The following is a 15,788-nucleotide window of genomic DNA, read 5'->3' on the forward strand; positions in this document are numbered from 1 at the left end:
TTGGTAAAGACGCTTATTGCATACTATAGAAAGATCATGCTGTCGTACCTTCATATTAATTTGAATGATCATTTTCATATTTTTCTAAAGATTTAACATTGTATGAAACACGAAAGCATAATGTTTAAAGAAAATGTCTGGCAAAAATAAATGGGCAAAAACACCACTGATTACGCAATTAGAAATAAGGTTGCACCTGAAATGAAATTCTGCGTATTCTTCGTATGTGATTTATACAGTGTCCGCATCTTCTGAAAAATGATGTGCCTGTATGACCGAAGGATGCAGAACATGCGCCGAAATTGCATAGTTTCATTTCGGGCATATTACCCTAATATATCAAACTATTTCTTAATGTACGTATCAGTTAACGAATCTAGTGATATGTCCATTCAGAATGTTCACTTATAACCCTGCTTTTTGATAGAATGCTCTGTATCGCTTTGCATGACGACATGACGAAGCTTATATAATTCAAATAAAAACGCACCTGTAATGATGAACAGAACATAAATGGTATTTTATTTATCTTGCAATCAAATTTGAATATAAAACTACCAGTATTAAAGATCTATATTCAATTTTGTAATATTTTAAATATATATTTAATCCACTCCACTCCACTCCAAGCATGTGATAACCTTCCATTTTAACACTCCAAAGAATTGCGCATTGTTAAGTTTAAGAAAACCACTGGTGGTGTGCAAATATTTAACGTATGTACATACAAGTTTGCAACATAAACTTGCGTATGTAATGTCACTGTGTCGTTGATTTGCAAACAGTGGACTCAAATATTGCATAAAATAAAGGCTAAAAATATATCTTATTACAATCCTTAAACTTGCGCAATATAATGCTATTTATCGTGTTTTAGTTATACATGAACAAATTGTATGTAACTGTACTAACATATAAATCATGTCGCAAGCACTTCGCTTACGTCTCTTACATGTCATAACAAAGCGCTGAAAAATGATCATTTTCTTTTTTAAAGTAACAGGAAGTCAAAGATTAGACGGAAAAACTGGACGTCGTTGTCGATGCCAGCAATCACACATGTATATCTGACACCAAACGCAAAATGCATAGGGAAAAACAGAAAATATTGTTAATATTTACATCGTTGTATATTTTCGTCGTATCATTACAAACAAAATCAACATTTCATTAACAAATGTATTATTCTGATAGGATAGTTTGACCTTGTCTCTCCGTCCATTAAAATGGATTAAAGTAGTTGAGGATAAAATGACAGAATATATAGGAGATTTCCTTCGCCTTTAAATGTTTTAAAAGGGCTCACGATAGCTTTTCTAGACGGGTCGATATTTATCCCAACACCGTGCCAATTTGGTTGTTTCTAATCGATGTAGCTCATTGCAGAGTTGGAGCGGTCTTCTGCGCTTGCCCGGAAGTGATTATTTAATGTCGCGTACGGCAAAATCCGCAAATTATTGTATGTTCGCACGTATTTAGTGTATAATATATATGACATACTGACTAGAGGTTAGTATCACCATGATTACAAAATATATACATTTAAAGTTCTTTTAGTTCAAATTGCCTCATTCCAGCATATACCCGAGTCTGTAATTTATACCGGCGCTCAAACTCTGTATTGAGTCACAGCCGTTTATATTCCCGTTTCGTACCCATACCGTGCTTCCGTATTAATAAACTATAGGTTTTGTTCGGAGAAAGGCGGAAACTTACACCGTTCTTTGACATCAAAATACTTAAGAAACACGTTAAAATCCGCTTATTAGAAAATCTGCCGTTTGATAATTTGATATATCTCTGAGTCATTTGCTCAAACACTGAAAGAGTTTCTGTGTCATTTCTAAAGAATGAATAAAGGAATGAATGAATGAATGAATGAATGAATGAATGAATGAATGAATATTTCATTCAGCATGTGTTACTGGTACTGTTTAGTTTCTCAACATGACCATTTCGGCCTAGGTGGTTCTAATATTCCCGCTTTCATAGCCTTGGGTATTGTTTAATCACCGCTTGGATATGGTGGCTGCTTTTTAATTTTGTCTTTTGACAGTTCGTGTGACACGCAGGCTCCATAACCTCAGATCCTCTTCCTATATTCCAGTTTATTTAGTTCTGTCCATTGTTTTCTCGTTTGGGGCAAACACTTTATTTTATCTGGGGACCAAACGCTGCTCTTCATGGAATTACACGCCTTAGCAAGTGTATCATTGAAGGTTCCATGTTCATCGCCGTTTAAATACATCTGCGGATGTCTCTAACTTGCTTTTCGTACTTTTAGCATGTATAAATGTTGAGTTCTGCTCAACCCGGGGCTAGAGGGCGTGGACGGTAACATGCATTTCCACTACCGTCCATGAACAGGCTAAATCAACCCGAGCCTGCAAAATTTTTGTTTTTGTCGTGTTGAGCGACCTGTGAAGTTTCCACTTTTTTCTATTTTGTTATCACAGCAGCGTTGTTTGTGCCGTGTGGCGGCCGTAAAATGTATCCCCGTACGTTCAATCAGGGCTGTTATATTAAGATCTTCTCAGATCGTTCAGCACGACTTTTATGTGTGTTATTGGTACAGTTTGGTTTCTCAACATGACCATTTCGGCCTAGGTGGTTCTAATATTCCCGCTTTCATAGCCTTGTGTATTGTTTAATCACCCCTTGGATATGGTGCCTGCTTTTTAATTTTGTCTTTTGACAGTTCCTGTGACACGCAGGCTCCATAACCTCAGATCCTCTTCCCATATTCCAGTTTATTTAGTTCTGCCCATTGTTTTCTCGTTTGGGGCAAACACTTTATTTTATCTGGGGACCAAACGCTGCTCTTCATGGAATTACACGCCTCAACAAGTGTATCATTGAAGGTTCCATGTTCATCGCCGTTTAAATACATCTGCGGATGTCTCTAAATTGCTTTTTGTATTTTTAGCATGTATAAATGTTGAGTTCTGCTCAACCCGGGGCTAGAGGGCGTGGACGTTAGCATGCATTTCCACTACCGTCCATCAACATGCTCAATCAAACCGAGCCTGCAAAATTTCCGTTTTTGTCGTGTTGAGCGACCTGTGAACTTTCCACTTTTCTCTATTTTAACCTGTATCCTTCAAACGTAGTGGGATGATTGGCTAAATGAAGTGAATAATTGTTACACCTATTGCTTTTACGATGCGGCAGCCAAAATTATGAAATGATTTCTTTCTATAGAAATCCAGAAAAAAATTCTACAATCACACTTTCAGCGAGTTTATTCCAAATGTTCCTAAGGTGAGCGATCTTGGGCCATTTGATCCTCTTCTTAAATATCTCTGCCTTAAGCTGTAGACAAATACAGAATATTGTCAAGATTTTGGCTAAATATATACCCGTGTTTGAAATGAAGATTGTTCACATATTTTGTACTATTTTTGGGAAAACAATTACGAAACTGTAGCGAGCGTCTGTAATATATCAACAAATAAGACCAAACCAAGAGCATGTTGTCTTAAATTTTTGATAATCTATAGATATAAAAACAAAATAGCTCTAACGTTCACAAAAAAAAATCTAACGTACAATACATTTTATATTATGAACCATTTAGTGGTCCTCTTCTTGTAAAGTATATAATTGCATAACTTGTACTATAATATCTTAGTCTAGTCTACAGTATCAATTTCCTATTAGTAACACACTCGCAGACCCGCAAGAGTTTCCAGTTTTTTACGTAAAGTTGTTATTGTAAAACTGTTACTTATTAGAACCAACAACAAGCTTGAACGTTTTGACGAAACTGACAGAACGTGTCTCTTTATTCTTTATAGCTGAAGTACAAGAAATATTTAAAAAAATATTGTATGGAGTAAGAAAACCAGTCAAAGGAATTCGAGGTGGATACCCCATAGGAATCAGATCTAATATAAAGGCATGTTATTAGCATGTTTTCGTGTTGTTTTAACGTCAATAATTCACATTATGTCCGCTTGATCAAGTGCTCGTACACATCTCTCCTAAACGAACCAGTGGTGGAGGAATATTGACTTCTGATAGTATTCACTATAATAATATCCATTGTAATATCACTTGATCAAAGATTCTGACCGGTATATAAGTTTGACTGTACTATTGGTGACAAATGTTACTACATCTAACTTAAGTTAATGTTTCCTTTTACGATGAATTGTAATCTGCTAGGAATATCAGTCCACGCTTTTCATACCCCAGATATGTTTATGTTTTCAAATCTACATCTTAAAGGGATTTACAATAGTCTTTATGCGCATCTTTCTGCGCAGCTGACACTTTCTACGGAAAACTGGAGTGAAGTCAACATTTGTTGAAACATGTTACAGACAATCTTAAATATGAAGAATCTTGAATGAAATAACATTGGTGATAACTTTAATCAGTAATCAAATGTTGATACTGGTTTATGTTGTATTGACAAGTACCCTGCCTGACAGGTATCTTGTCATTTTTGTGGTTGTGTTTTCAAATCGCAGTTTAGTACAAAGACAGTGTCGTTCATATAATGTAAGACAATTGACTTAGTACTAGTAAGACAATATCACCTTTCAGATTATTTAGTATTCAATTACAGAAAAAAAAAAGAATTTTTAAAACATTTTTTAAACTTCTAGCAGATATACATGTAATCAATTTGGTCAGGTTCGCGCCATTTTCCGTCCAAACAGGTATTGAATTCAAGAGGTCTCAACATAAAATTTAGCCCGGTGACCCATACATTTTTAGGCATTTTTATATTTCTATGCTCGCAATGATAAATTATACGCTAGAAAACAGGAAAAAAATCTATGAAACAGTTTTTTTTCAAAATTGAAAAAGAAATATTCTTCACTATGGGTATTTTTCACTGAAAACAGTTCAAAAAAGTGAATAGGAAACAAGATATTTTTTTCATTTGTACCCATTATTGAAAGGATATAGTATTACAAATATGACTATGATATCAAATAAGTAAATAATAAAATCTGTAAAAAAGAATAAAGTTTATTGTGCTGTCTTGATGTATATTTTGGTTGGTATTTATAAAAAAAGCAGAAAATTATCAAAATGTTGAAAAATCGCTGACAGTTTCAGCAATAGTGAATGTGTTCAGCTTTTTTTTGACACAAACAAGCCTGGTGACCCATTGTTTTTATTTGTTCATTGTTTTCAGCACAAATTTTCCTATCATATATGTGAATTAAAAAAAAAATCTATGAAAGGAAAAAAACTATAGGAATTCTCTTTAAGAAGGGAAGTAGTTTATTGTTTGGAATAAAATTATTATTCAAATACCAGTAAGCATCCGCATGTGAAAAATTACTTAAAATGTGTAAACTGCATATTCTTTCTAGAGGCCGAAAACAATTGTCACCATATCCACCATGTTGCCTGCGATTGTTAGGAATACATTGAAGGCGTTCCAAAAGTGTAAACCTTGCAAGCTTTTAGTAAAACTGAAATTTTTGCGAGCATTGTTTTAGGCTTTTCATTGCAAATATATATAGCAAAACAAGATAAAATGTAACATTTAATTTCAGTTTGTCCGTTTTCTGTCTGGTCGAAAGGTCGTTGGCGCAAGTAAGATTCTGTTCTATCAGACTATAGGCGAAGGTCAACATTATGGTTTACATAATAACTACTGTTAAATCATAACTGTGTTAGAGAACTGTTTAAATGTTAGCTTTATAATAATGTTAAGGACTTTGTTCTCTTAATCTTTTATTTAACATCTGACAGTTAATAAATACATCGATAAATGGAGGAAGCGGAAATCTATAGAAAATTAAGAAAACACTAGAGATGAAACAGTGAGAATAAACACAAGATTATTTGATTTATATACCGTATAAGGTAGTCCCCTGCCAGTGTTTTACCAAATATTTGAAAGGTAAGGCACGTATTTAAAGATCGGTAATTTTGTTTAACTGCAATAAAAGTAACATAGTGAGATAGTGTTTTACATGTACTATTAAAACTTAATTTTAATTATAGAAATAATAAATGATTTTTCGTCATAAATAACAAGTTAGAAGCTAGTATACAAAGTCTAAAAAGATTATTAAACACAAATACATGATATTCTAGTAAGAAATAAGCAACAACTAAACAGTTTTAAGTTCTTAAGAAATATAATTATTATTATGTTACGTGGTTACAATCTGAAAATAAAGTGCGTGGAGGCCATACACCTCTTGGATGATCTACATTTTCTTGACAGTGCCGTTTCCAATTCAGTGATTTGTCAATGGAAACTGGCGTGTTTCGTACTAATTATTTTAATTGTTGGCGAGGAAAGACCAAATAATAGTCATGTTGACAGGAAGAACTACATAGAAAAATATTTCCTTCGGAGCACTATTCATACAACCTTATAAACGACAGGTATTGCCCCAATGTGTGAAATTGTATTACCGTTTGAATCCTGTCCCTAGTGCTGGAACAACTTGTTCAATTATATTGTTTTTGTTTTTTTCGTCCTGGGAAATGTGTTGGTGCCTGATACAGCCTGGTTGGAAGTGTACGTAACAGTGCCAGTGAATATATAATTTTACAAGATTGAAGTGGAAATAGTTATTGCAAATATTTATTCAGCTTCTTGACAATGGATTGTGGAATGTTTGACCGCAGAGAATAAAACATAAGAGAGATGTGTAAACACGTGTTCTTTCAATTACTGCTTTGAAATTTTCAGGTTATAAACGTTCAAAATTTAATTTTGTCTGAACTTACCAGATGTTGACTTTTTTAAGCAAGTATGTTTCCCAACATGATATGTTGTATGCTAAATGAATAAAATGTTTCTCAAGCATTAAAGATGTTAATGACAGATGTTACATTTTTTCAACTTTTTGAATCACACATACGACAGTGATGACGCATTCGAATATAAAGATATATGTACTCAGGACTACATAAGTCCATTTTACGTGTAATCAGACACAATCAAGTAAACAGTGACTCAAATAAAGTAAAGATAATTATACATTGTCTTACGTATTTACGTCTGCAGAAGTCCTCTGGAATGTGTGCGACTGAGACTAAAAGAGACGGTACAAGATGTTCATCTGCACGGAAAGAAATGTCCGTCCCTGGGAAAGCATTTTCAGAAAAAAAAGTCTGTATTAACAGTTATGGAATTACATCGCCTTGTTAAAATGTGATTTTTCTTATCATAATTTTGAATAAACACTAATGATAAAGTTTTAAATTTTGCAGATATTAGTCGGATTGATCTGGTATACAATAGATACTCCAACATAATTATCGAAGTTCGTTGATACATACATGCAAATACACACAGACTTGCAAATTCATTCTATCGAAAATCGGCCACTTTTGTTGAAACATGTGGACAAAAAGGTCATCAATACGAATCGGCCATCGTTATGGAAATCGGTCTGCATTGTGGGACTAGCCAGTGATATGAAGGTTTCAAATATAAAAGTGACTTTTCAGTTTGACTTGTTAACATGTACAAATTACTCTGCTATTATCTTCATAAAGCAGTGTTCTTATATCGACATTCCTTATTCCGATTTCTATCGTTACTCATGTTTACAATTCTTGTTGATTATTTTCTGCAATAACAAAGTATATGATGAAGTAGCTAAATACTAAGGAAGTGTATAAATTCTGAGGAAACAGAACCTGTGATTTAAACTTTAGCTTTTTGAAAAGGAAAGATATGATTTTTATGATAAGAAGAAAATAAATGGCAGTGAAAGCGGCACGACTATAAAATTTAATCACGCTTGTTTTTCGTTTTGAGTAAACATAATAGAAGATGAATGACCAATTTAAGCAAATACTACTGTGTTTCATTCTACTTTTATCCATCTTTTATTCTGTGTTTACTGTCGTGATCTGGAATGGAAACGAAGGTAATATCATATTATTAATTAAAAACTTAACTATATTAAAAGAAGATTTTGTCTTTTACTTTTCTTTATGAATATGAAAAGCCTTAAAGAGGTTAATTCGTAATACAGATATATTAACTCAAACATTTAAATACCTTGTCGCCCGTATTAATATCATGTGTACAAATAGAAAAGAAAACTCATTTAAAGATGAGACTATTGCATTAATATAAATTACATGCATTTAATAAGTTTATAAAGTATTTTACAATAGTTTCTATCTAGTGAATGATACTATGTAACACATTGATTAATCTTATGAACAGACTCGGTCATACAGTATCTGCTTGTTACTCTATTTTTTGGAGTTTTCAACGGCGCTTCTTTCTGCTTTTATTAAGTATCACCGTAGCAGTCTTTAATTAGCGTGTGGTGGTCCTAAACCATATATTCCATAATAAGATTCTGTCCTTCGGGATCATGAAACCCATTTAATGGGTTTGTTTTATGACATAATTTGTCTTTAGCCGGTGAAAAGGCGTGAGGGGTGTTTCAAATTTCATTACATATCATGAAGTGACTAGCTTCATCCTTGTCTGCTTTTGTATTGATATGATGCGTTTTATTCTTTTAAATGATCTTCTTCTTATTGACATTTTTGTTTATTCAGTTTCAAATACTTAGTAATGTAACATGATAAAAATATACTATTTTAAGTTTGGCTTCGGAAATGTAAATTCTTGCGAATATTTTTACGGCATTTCCACTAGAGCACTTACCTAATGAAGATATGTCACTAAAAACTTATAATTTTCTCCGACGATGGATTTTACAGATGTGAGTCAGTCCATGACAATATTCAACTATAGCAATAACGGTAAAATAAACTCAAGATAAGTTATACCTAGTCGCCTTCTTTTAAATATCTCGGAGAGAAAAAAATATCTTGCGGTCGAATATACTCATGTGACAACGAGAGTGCAGTTTTCAAATATCCGCACGTGATGCAATTGCTGGTCATAGTGTGTGACAAAAGTAAAGATAAGCTTTATTTAGTTTCAATACCTGAGCTGAATCGCTGGTGAGGGACAAATGAAATTATGAAGTAAGTAGCACTTAAATTGGCTTATTTTACAACCTGATACTAGTATCCATGTCTAGTACAATTTTATTTCACACTTTGCTGAGGTTTTGACTTGGCAAGAATGACAGCTTAGAAGGACGAGATAGCACTTGGTATGCTGTTTGTCGGAAAATATACAAATCATTTAATTCATAACTACAATGATCAAATTAATATAAATGGCGCTGTCTTATTATTTTGAACATTGCATACTTACAAAGTTTTGGTTAACTGACGCTTTAAAGTAGTTCTGCACGTTCTGATAATTTTTTTCTACGATATAGAATCCGCTTGAGCCCTGATTTTTTCAAAACTTCTAAATACAGTCAGAAAATTAAGAAAATAAAAATGACGATGTCGTGTGTTTTTTCGCTGGATTAATTTGAAAATTTCGACCTCATGCACTTTTATAATGGGAATCTATGGGAAAATCACAGTTTTCCTAATATATTCGCAATTAGATTTTAATAAAACTCCTCACAGTGGTAAATAAACATATGGCCTATACTATGGAAATACGATCTATAGATCCGCATATGTCAGGCGGGTTTAAGACAATAGAGAGTTTGAGATTTCAAACTTCGCCTTCCCCTTCAACGTCTCTCATATATATTTTTTTGGGTAAAACGTCACCGACATGCGTGTAATTTATTTATATCACACGTTGCTACTAAAAATTTCCATGTTATATCACGTAAGCCTAAGACTTCTCTTTATTACTATGCGAAATAAAAAGCTTAGTTTCAGGAGTTCTGCTTAATATGTTATTTGATTATCCATATATATAATTAGAATAAATTTGATGCGAAACACTATCAATAGGTATAAGAATGATGAAGTTTTGTATGGCTAATAACTTTAACTAAATACATTGAATTGAACCTGGAAGTAGGAAGTTATCAACTGATTTTGAGAAACTTTGAGATTTTGTTCAAACTTTAACTTCTACGGCATATTTGTGTCCCGAGGCGGTATCGATTATACCAGATGGGCCTTTTTGTCGTATGAAGTGAAGTTTTGAACGTCCGAAGATGTGATATCACGAAAGTCGAAACTTCATTCTTTTTACATCTATTCTGTCCACATACTCGGCATCAAAGACTGAAATCTGGATGGGGACACATGGCATGGCAGTCATTTTACTTGAAAAATAAATAATTACGCGCGATTATCATTTGGTGGAATATTTTATTTTCACATCCAAATAAAATCAATCTGTTTCTGTCGGACACTTAATACGACAATTGCGTTTTAATTATAAACATAAAATGGTACTAGTAAGACGGAAAATTCTTTTGAAGTTTAAGACAATTTCAGATCTATGATATCATGATGAGAGACGTTTCCTGTTAGCCGTATGGGATAACTCCATTCTTTAAATGCACGGAACCACAGCCTGGCAGAGGGACATTGTGGGTTAATTCCCTCTTTGATTCTTACATTTTACAAAGAAAGTCGGTCTTGAAACTCGGTGTAATCCTACCCTACCCCTACACCCCCCCCCCCCCCCCCCTCATGAAATGGGTGACCCCCTCTTTAATGTTGGTTTGTTTGTTTTGGGTTTAACGCCGTTTTTCAAATGTATTTCAGTCATGTAACGGCGGGCAGTTAACCTAACCAGTGTTCCTGGATTTTGTACCAGTACAAACCTGTTCTCCGCAAGTAACTGCCAACTTCCCCACATGAATCAGAGGTGGGGGACTAATGATTGCAGACACAATGTCGTTTATTAAGTAGTCACGGCGAACATACGCTCTTTAATGTTGGTGTCCCTCTAACCAAAAGTCCTGGATCCGCAGATGCTTTACTTATAAAATAGTATATTGAAATCATATTGTGCTGTCTGAGAGTTTGGCATTATACAGAGTCATACAGAGTGTCATTATCACTTTGATATGATCATTATAGGTTATTAACTTTGTATGTGGAAATATGCACGAGTTCTGCAGCGGCAATATTGTCCGCGATTTAATGAGTGCATGTATCCACATACAAAGTTGATAACCTTTTTATTACATATCCACTATCAAATGATTAATTTATATCTAAATTTTCGTTCTGTCACGACAGGAAAAAATACTGAAAAAAATCTCCGAAAACGCAATAAACAATTCAGACTGACGCGCATTAATATTTTCCGCGAAAATGACGACAACTTGTTGTCGCAACGTGCGCGTGGACGCCATGGACGTCACGCGATTCTTTTCATTACAACGTTAAGAAAACATTCCACGTCCTACATTAGTTCAACTCATAACGTAATTAAAACTTTCATTTCATTTCAGTCTGATAAATTACTGCGTGCTAAGTATCAAATAGGTCAGATTAATCAAAGTGTAAAAGTAAACAAATTAGTGCATAAATTACAAATTAAACAAACACATAATAGCAACAAAAATCTAAAGAAACGAGATTCGTAATGGACGGACCGTCAGGGGAGGTAACTAGAGTCACGGATTGGGACTAGTCCGATATGAAAGCGTTCAACGTCATGATATGGAAAAATATTGCACTATCGCGGTCCATTGAAACCCAATGGAAATAATTTTTGGTATGTAATAATCATTTTTATTTCCTCTCATGTATGATTTACAACAATCGTGCATTGTATACTGACATAATATTTTATAAAACCTAAATGTTTTGAGCAACACTAACGAGTTTTTAACATTGTTCACATTGTTTTATCGGTCTTTTTGTTGTTGTTGATGGACGGATTAAGAGAAGTAAGGTTCATTCTAATGTTTGAAACCTCAAGGAATTTTAATCGAACTTCAACTTCATACGTTAACTTCGCAAGAGACGTTGAAGGGGAAGGCGAAGGTTGAAATCTCAAACTCTCTAATATTCTGTATTATTTAATGTTTCAGATGTTTCAATATCATCTTTTAACTTTAAAGATTGTAACGTTGCTATCAGAATATATTTACTCACGGATTGCCATTAATTGATAATAATGGCATAATATTAAAACATCTGATAAGTATAATAATTCAAAACAAGCGTCCACACGCCCGTTGCGACAACAAGTTGACGTCATTTTCGCGGAAAGTATTAATGCGCGTCAGTTTCATTTGTTTATTGCGTTTTCGGAGAATATTTTTCCGTATTTATTCCTGTCTTCGTGACAGAACGATAATTTAGATATAAATTAATCATTTGATAGTGGATATATAATAAAAAGGTTATCAACTTTGTATGTGGATATATGCACTCGTGCATATATCCATATACAAAGTTAATAACCTATAATTATCATATCAACGTGATAATGACACTCTGTATGACTCTATTTAATGCCAAACTCTCAGACAGCACAATATGATTTATAATATACTATTTTATAAGTAAAGCATCTGCGCATCCAGGAATTTTGGTTATAGGGACGTCAACATTAAAGAGGGGGGTCACCCATTTCAGGGGGGAGGAGGGGAGTGGGGTAGGGGTAGGGTAGGTTCACGCCGAGTTTCAAGACCGACTTTCTTTGTAAAATGTAAGAATCAAAGGGGGAATTAACCCACAATGTCCCTCTGCCAGGCTCTGGTTCCGTGCATTTAAAGAAAGGAGTTATCCCATACGGCTAACAGGAAACGTCTCTCATCATGATGTCATAGATCTGAAATTGTCTGATACTTCAGAAGAATTTTCCGTCTTACTAGTACCATTTTATGTTTATAATTAAAACGCAATTGTCGTATTAAGTGTCCGAAAATAAAATGTTCTACCAAATGATAATCGCGCGTAATTATTTATTTTTCAAGTAAAATGACTGTCATGCCATGTGCCTCCATCCAGATTTCAGTCTTTGATGCCGAGTATGTGGACAGAGTAGATGTTAAAAGAATGAAGTTTCGACTTTCGTGATATCACATCTTCGGACGTTCAAAACTTCACTTCATACGACAAAAAGGCCCATCTGGTATAATCGATACCGCCTCGGGACACAAATATGCCGTAGAAGTTAAAGTTTGAACAAAATCTCAAAGTTTCTCAAAATCAGTTGATAACTTCATACTTCCAGGTTCAGTTCAATGTATTTAGTTAAAATCATTAGCCATACTAAACTTCATTATTCTTATACCTATTGATAGTGTTTCGCATCAAATTTAGTCTAATTATATATATGAATAATCAAATAACTTAATAAGCAGAAATCCTGAAACTAAGCTTTTTATTTCGCATAGTAATAAAGAGAAGTTTTAGGCACACGCGTATCGGTGACGTTTTACCCAAAATATATATGAGAGACGTTGAAGGGGAAGGCGAAGTTTGAAATCTCAAACTCTCTAATGTCTTAAAATTACCTCCTTGAAACGTGCGATTTACTTTAATTATACTCAAATATCTCAAAAATAAACCCACGGACCAATACATTTTATTTCACCACATTATAGGCCGTATATTTATTTACTACAGTGAGAAGATTCATTTAAATCTACATTGTAGAAAATTATATTAACGAACATGTTATGAAAGTTGTGACTGTCCCAAAGAAAAAAAATAAAATCAATCTACATTCCTGAGACCTGTTTGAGATCTTGTTCAGAAGTATTATGCGGTGGAATAGGAGCGTGACGCCCGGCTGATCTAGAAAACTATTCCAGAACAACAGCTTCAAGGTTGGGTTATTTCGATGAAATAATATTTTCCGGGCTTTTTCCGTAGCAAAAAAATTGGAGAACTGGTTGTTAAAATGCCTCAACGATAATATTACTAAGATTACAAGACTTTTAATTTTGATAGTTGAATTTATTAATCCATCCTTCAATTATTCGTTTGTGTCAAAAAATGCAAACATCTAAAATTGATACATACTTAATGAGATATAGGGGATATAGACTCTTGATATTTCACGAGTTTTGTTTTTATTGCAAAAACAAATTATTCACCGGATATGGCTTTTATTTAGTTTTAACGAAAAATGAATGCCATACGATCACTGCAAAGAGAACAGTCTGATGCTTGACGCATGAGAAAAATGATAATAGGTAAGGGTAGACTTCTTGGAAGCACGGAGCACCAAACAGTGTCAGAGCCACGCATTTACAAAGTAGGCCCAAAACAAAAAAGCAGCTGTAACGGAAAAATAATACAGACGGGTTGCTACAAAAATCTAGGAAGTACATGTAAATTTATGCAAAATATAGATAGAGGGCAATGAAGTTGAAAGGGGTAAAAAAGGGGGGTGTTGAGGGGAGTGGAGGAGGTTGAAGGGGTAAGTAGAACAAGGATGAATATAATTTACCCTAACCCTAAGCAACTCATGAACGGACACAATTTAGTCAAGTCTGTATTAAATTCATCTAGGTTGTGTTTTATGGTCCTTTTAGGATCTTCTAACAGATTTTATTTTTTGCGATTTATGCCATGACGGTGATCATTCCTTATCAGTCACAATAACTCATATAAAACGCACTTTGTCCGGATGATTTGTATTCGGATATATCCTTAACGTTACATGCAACTGCATATAGTATGGGACCCTTAACTTTGTTTCTTTTCTATAGGTATAGTTAGATTTATGTAGCTAAGAAGAGTTCGTACTTCGTGGTCATTTTGATTTAATTGAAGTTGTAGCTGAATCCCACTTTCACGCATTATGCCTGATAAATATTTAAAGGGTACGAATTATTGTTAGAGCAGTTGCCCGTCTACATACTATATACAAATTTAGACCAATCATTAATGCTTTTTACAGATACCAATCAGACTGCCCTACCGATATAGCACAGGCATGCCTATGTATAAAACGTTGGACAAGAAGCAACATGTCATTCTTTGTCCAATGATTTTTGAAACACCAGTGAAATCTACCTTGTTAAGAAGCTATTACAGCTAGTGTCAGAACTGATACATTATCTAAAGTAAGATGACGTCTGAGCGTCATAGACTGAAGAAACGTTGCACTATCTTAACTAGTTTAGATGTTGAGTATTAGGATCAGAAAAGAAGTTATTCTTTTCCGATTGTCTAATGCTATAGACGATATTAAAAAGCTAAAATATCGGATAGCTTTGACAAACATAAGAACTTTAAAACCCAGTTTTATCAACTACTCATGCTATATAGGTTACAGACAGACGAGGTTCAACGTTATCGGTGAAGTACAACTAATACACCCTTATCAGTAAAATGACAACTGAGGTATGTTAGTCCAAGCTTGTTAGGGGCTCAAACAAACCATACTAAACCATTCTGTTGTATTGTACACTTCTTGACAGGCAAGCCATTTAGTTTGTATTTTAGTGCATGACATTTGAATTAATTGTAAGTTCTATTTTGATATATTTGACTTACTAGCCGGGTAAACATTGTGGTGAATACAAACTAGTCATCATGCACAATGGACTGGCGATGTATATCACGCAAATCGATTAAGAATATTCAGGTCAAATTTAAAATTCTATGAATTTCAATCTACTAGTAACATGGTGCATACCTTTCTCTCAGATAAACACGTCAGACATCACACATTTGAAAGCTCTCTTTCACACATGTGTTAGCTATTGCAGTAAAAATATATTTCAGAATTTATACAAACAGACATTAGAAAACTATGAACGTTGAGGTAATCCATTGCAGAATATTCCTCAAGCATGTAATTTTCCACTAACGGTGTTGAAAGATTTAAAAAGACAATCATTCTGACAACAATTAGGAAGATCAAATAGAAAAGGTGGCCTCTAGAGTGTTAACAAAATTTTCCTATCATAAGAAATAGTGACATAGTTATTTTCCTATGATTAGTAGCCCAGGTGCAAACAAGTCCTCTACATTTTGAAGAGACAAACATATAACGTTCAAAAGGTTTTCCTTTGAAACGA

General features: G+C 34.0%; 1 protein-coding gene across 2 annotated transcripts in view; it reads left to right on the forward strand.

Annotated features, from left to right (window-relative positions):
• Window positions 1-5,868: 5,868 nt before the first annotated feature.
• Window positions 5,869-15,788, forward strand: part of LOC123549849 (carbohydrate sulfotransferase 15-like) — a 182,417-nt gene continuing 172,497 nt past the window's right edge. For both annotated transcript variants that reach the window (XM_053544972.1, XM_045338289.2), the window contains exon 1: window positions 5,869-7,862. In XM_053544972.1, coding sequence (XP_053400947.1) covers window positions 7,766-7,862 — 97 coding nt within the window. In that variant the 5' untranslated portion in view covers window positions 5,869-7,765. The remainder of the gene's footprint in view (window positions 7,863-15,788) is intronic.

This window comes from Mercenaria mercenaria, chromosome 6 (genome assembly GCF_021730395.1).
Source record: "Mercenaria mercenaria strain notata chromosome 6, MADL_Memer_1, whole genome shotgun sequence".
NCBI lineage: Eukaryota > Metazoa > Mollusca > Bivalvia > Venerida > Veneridae > Mercenaria > Mercenaria mercenaria.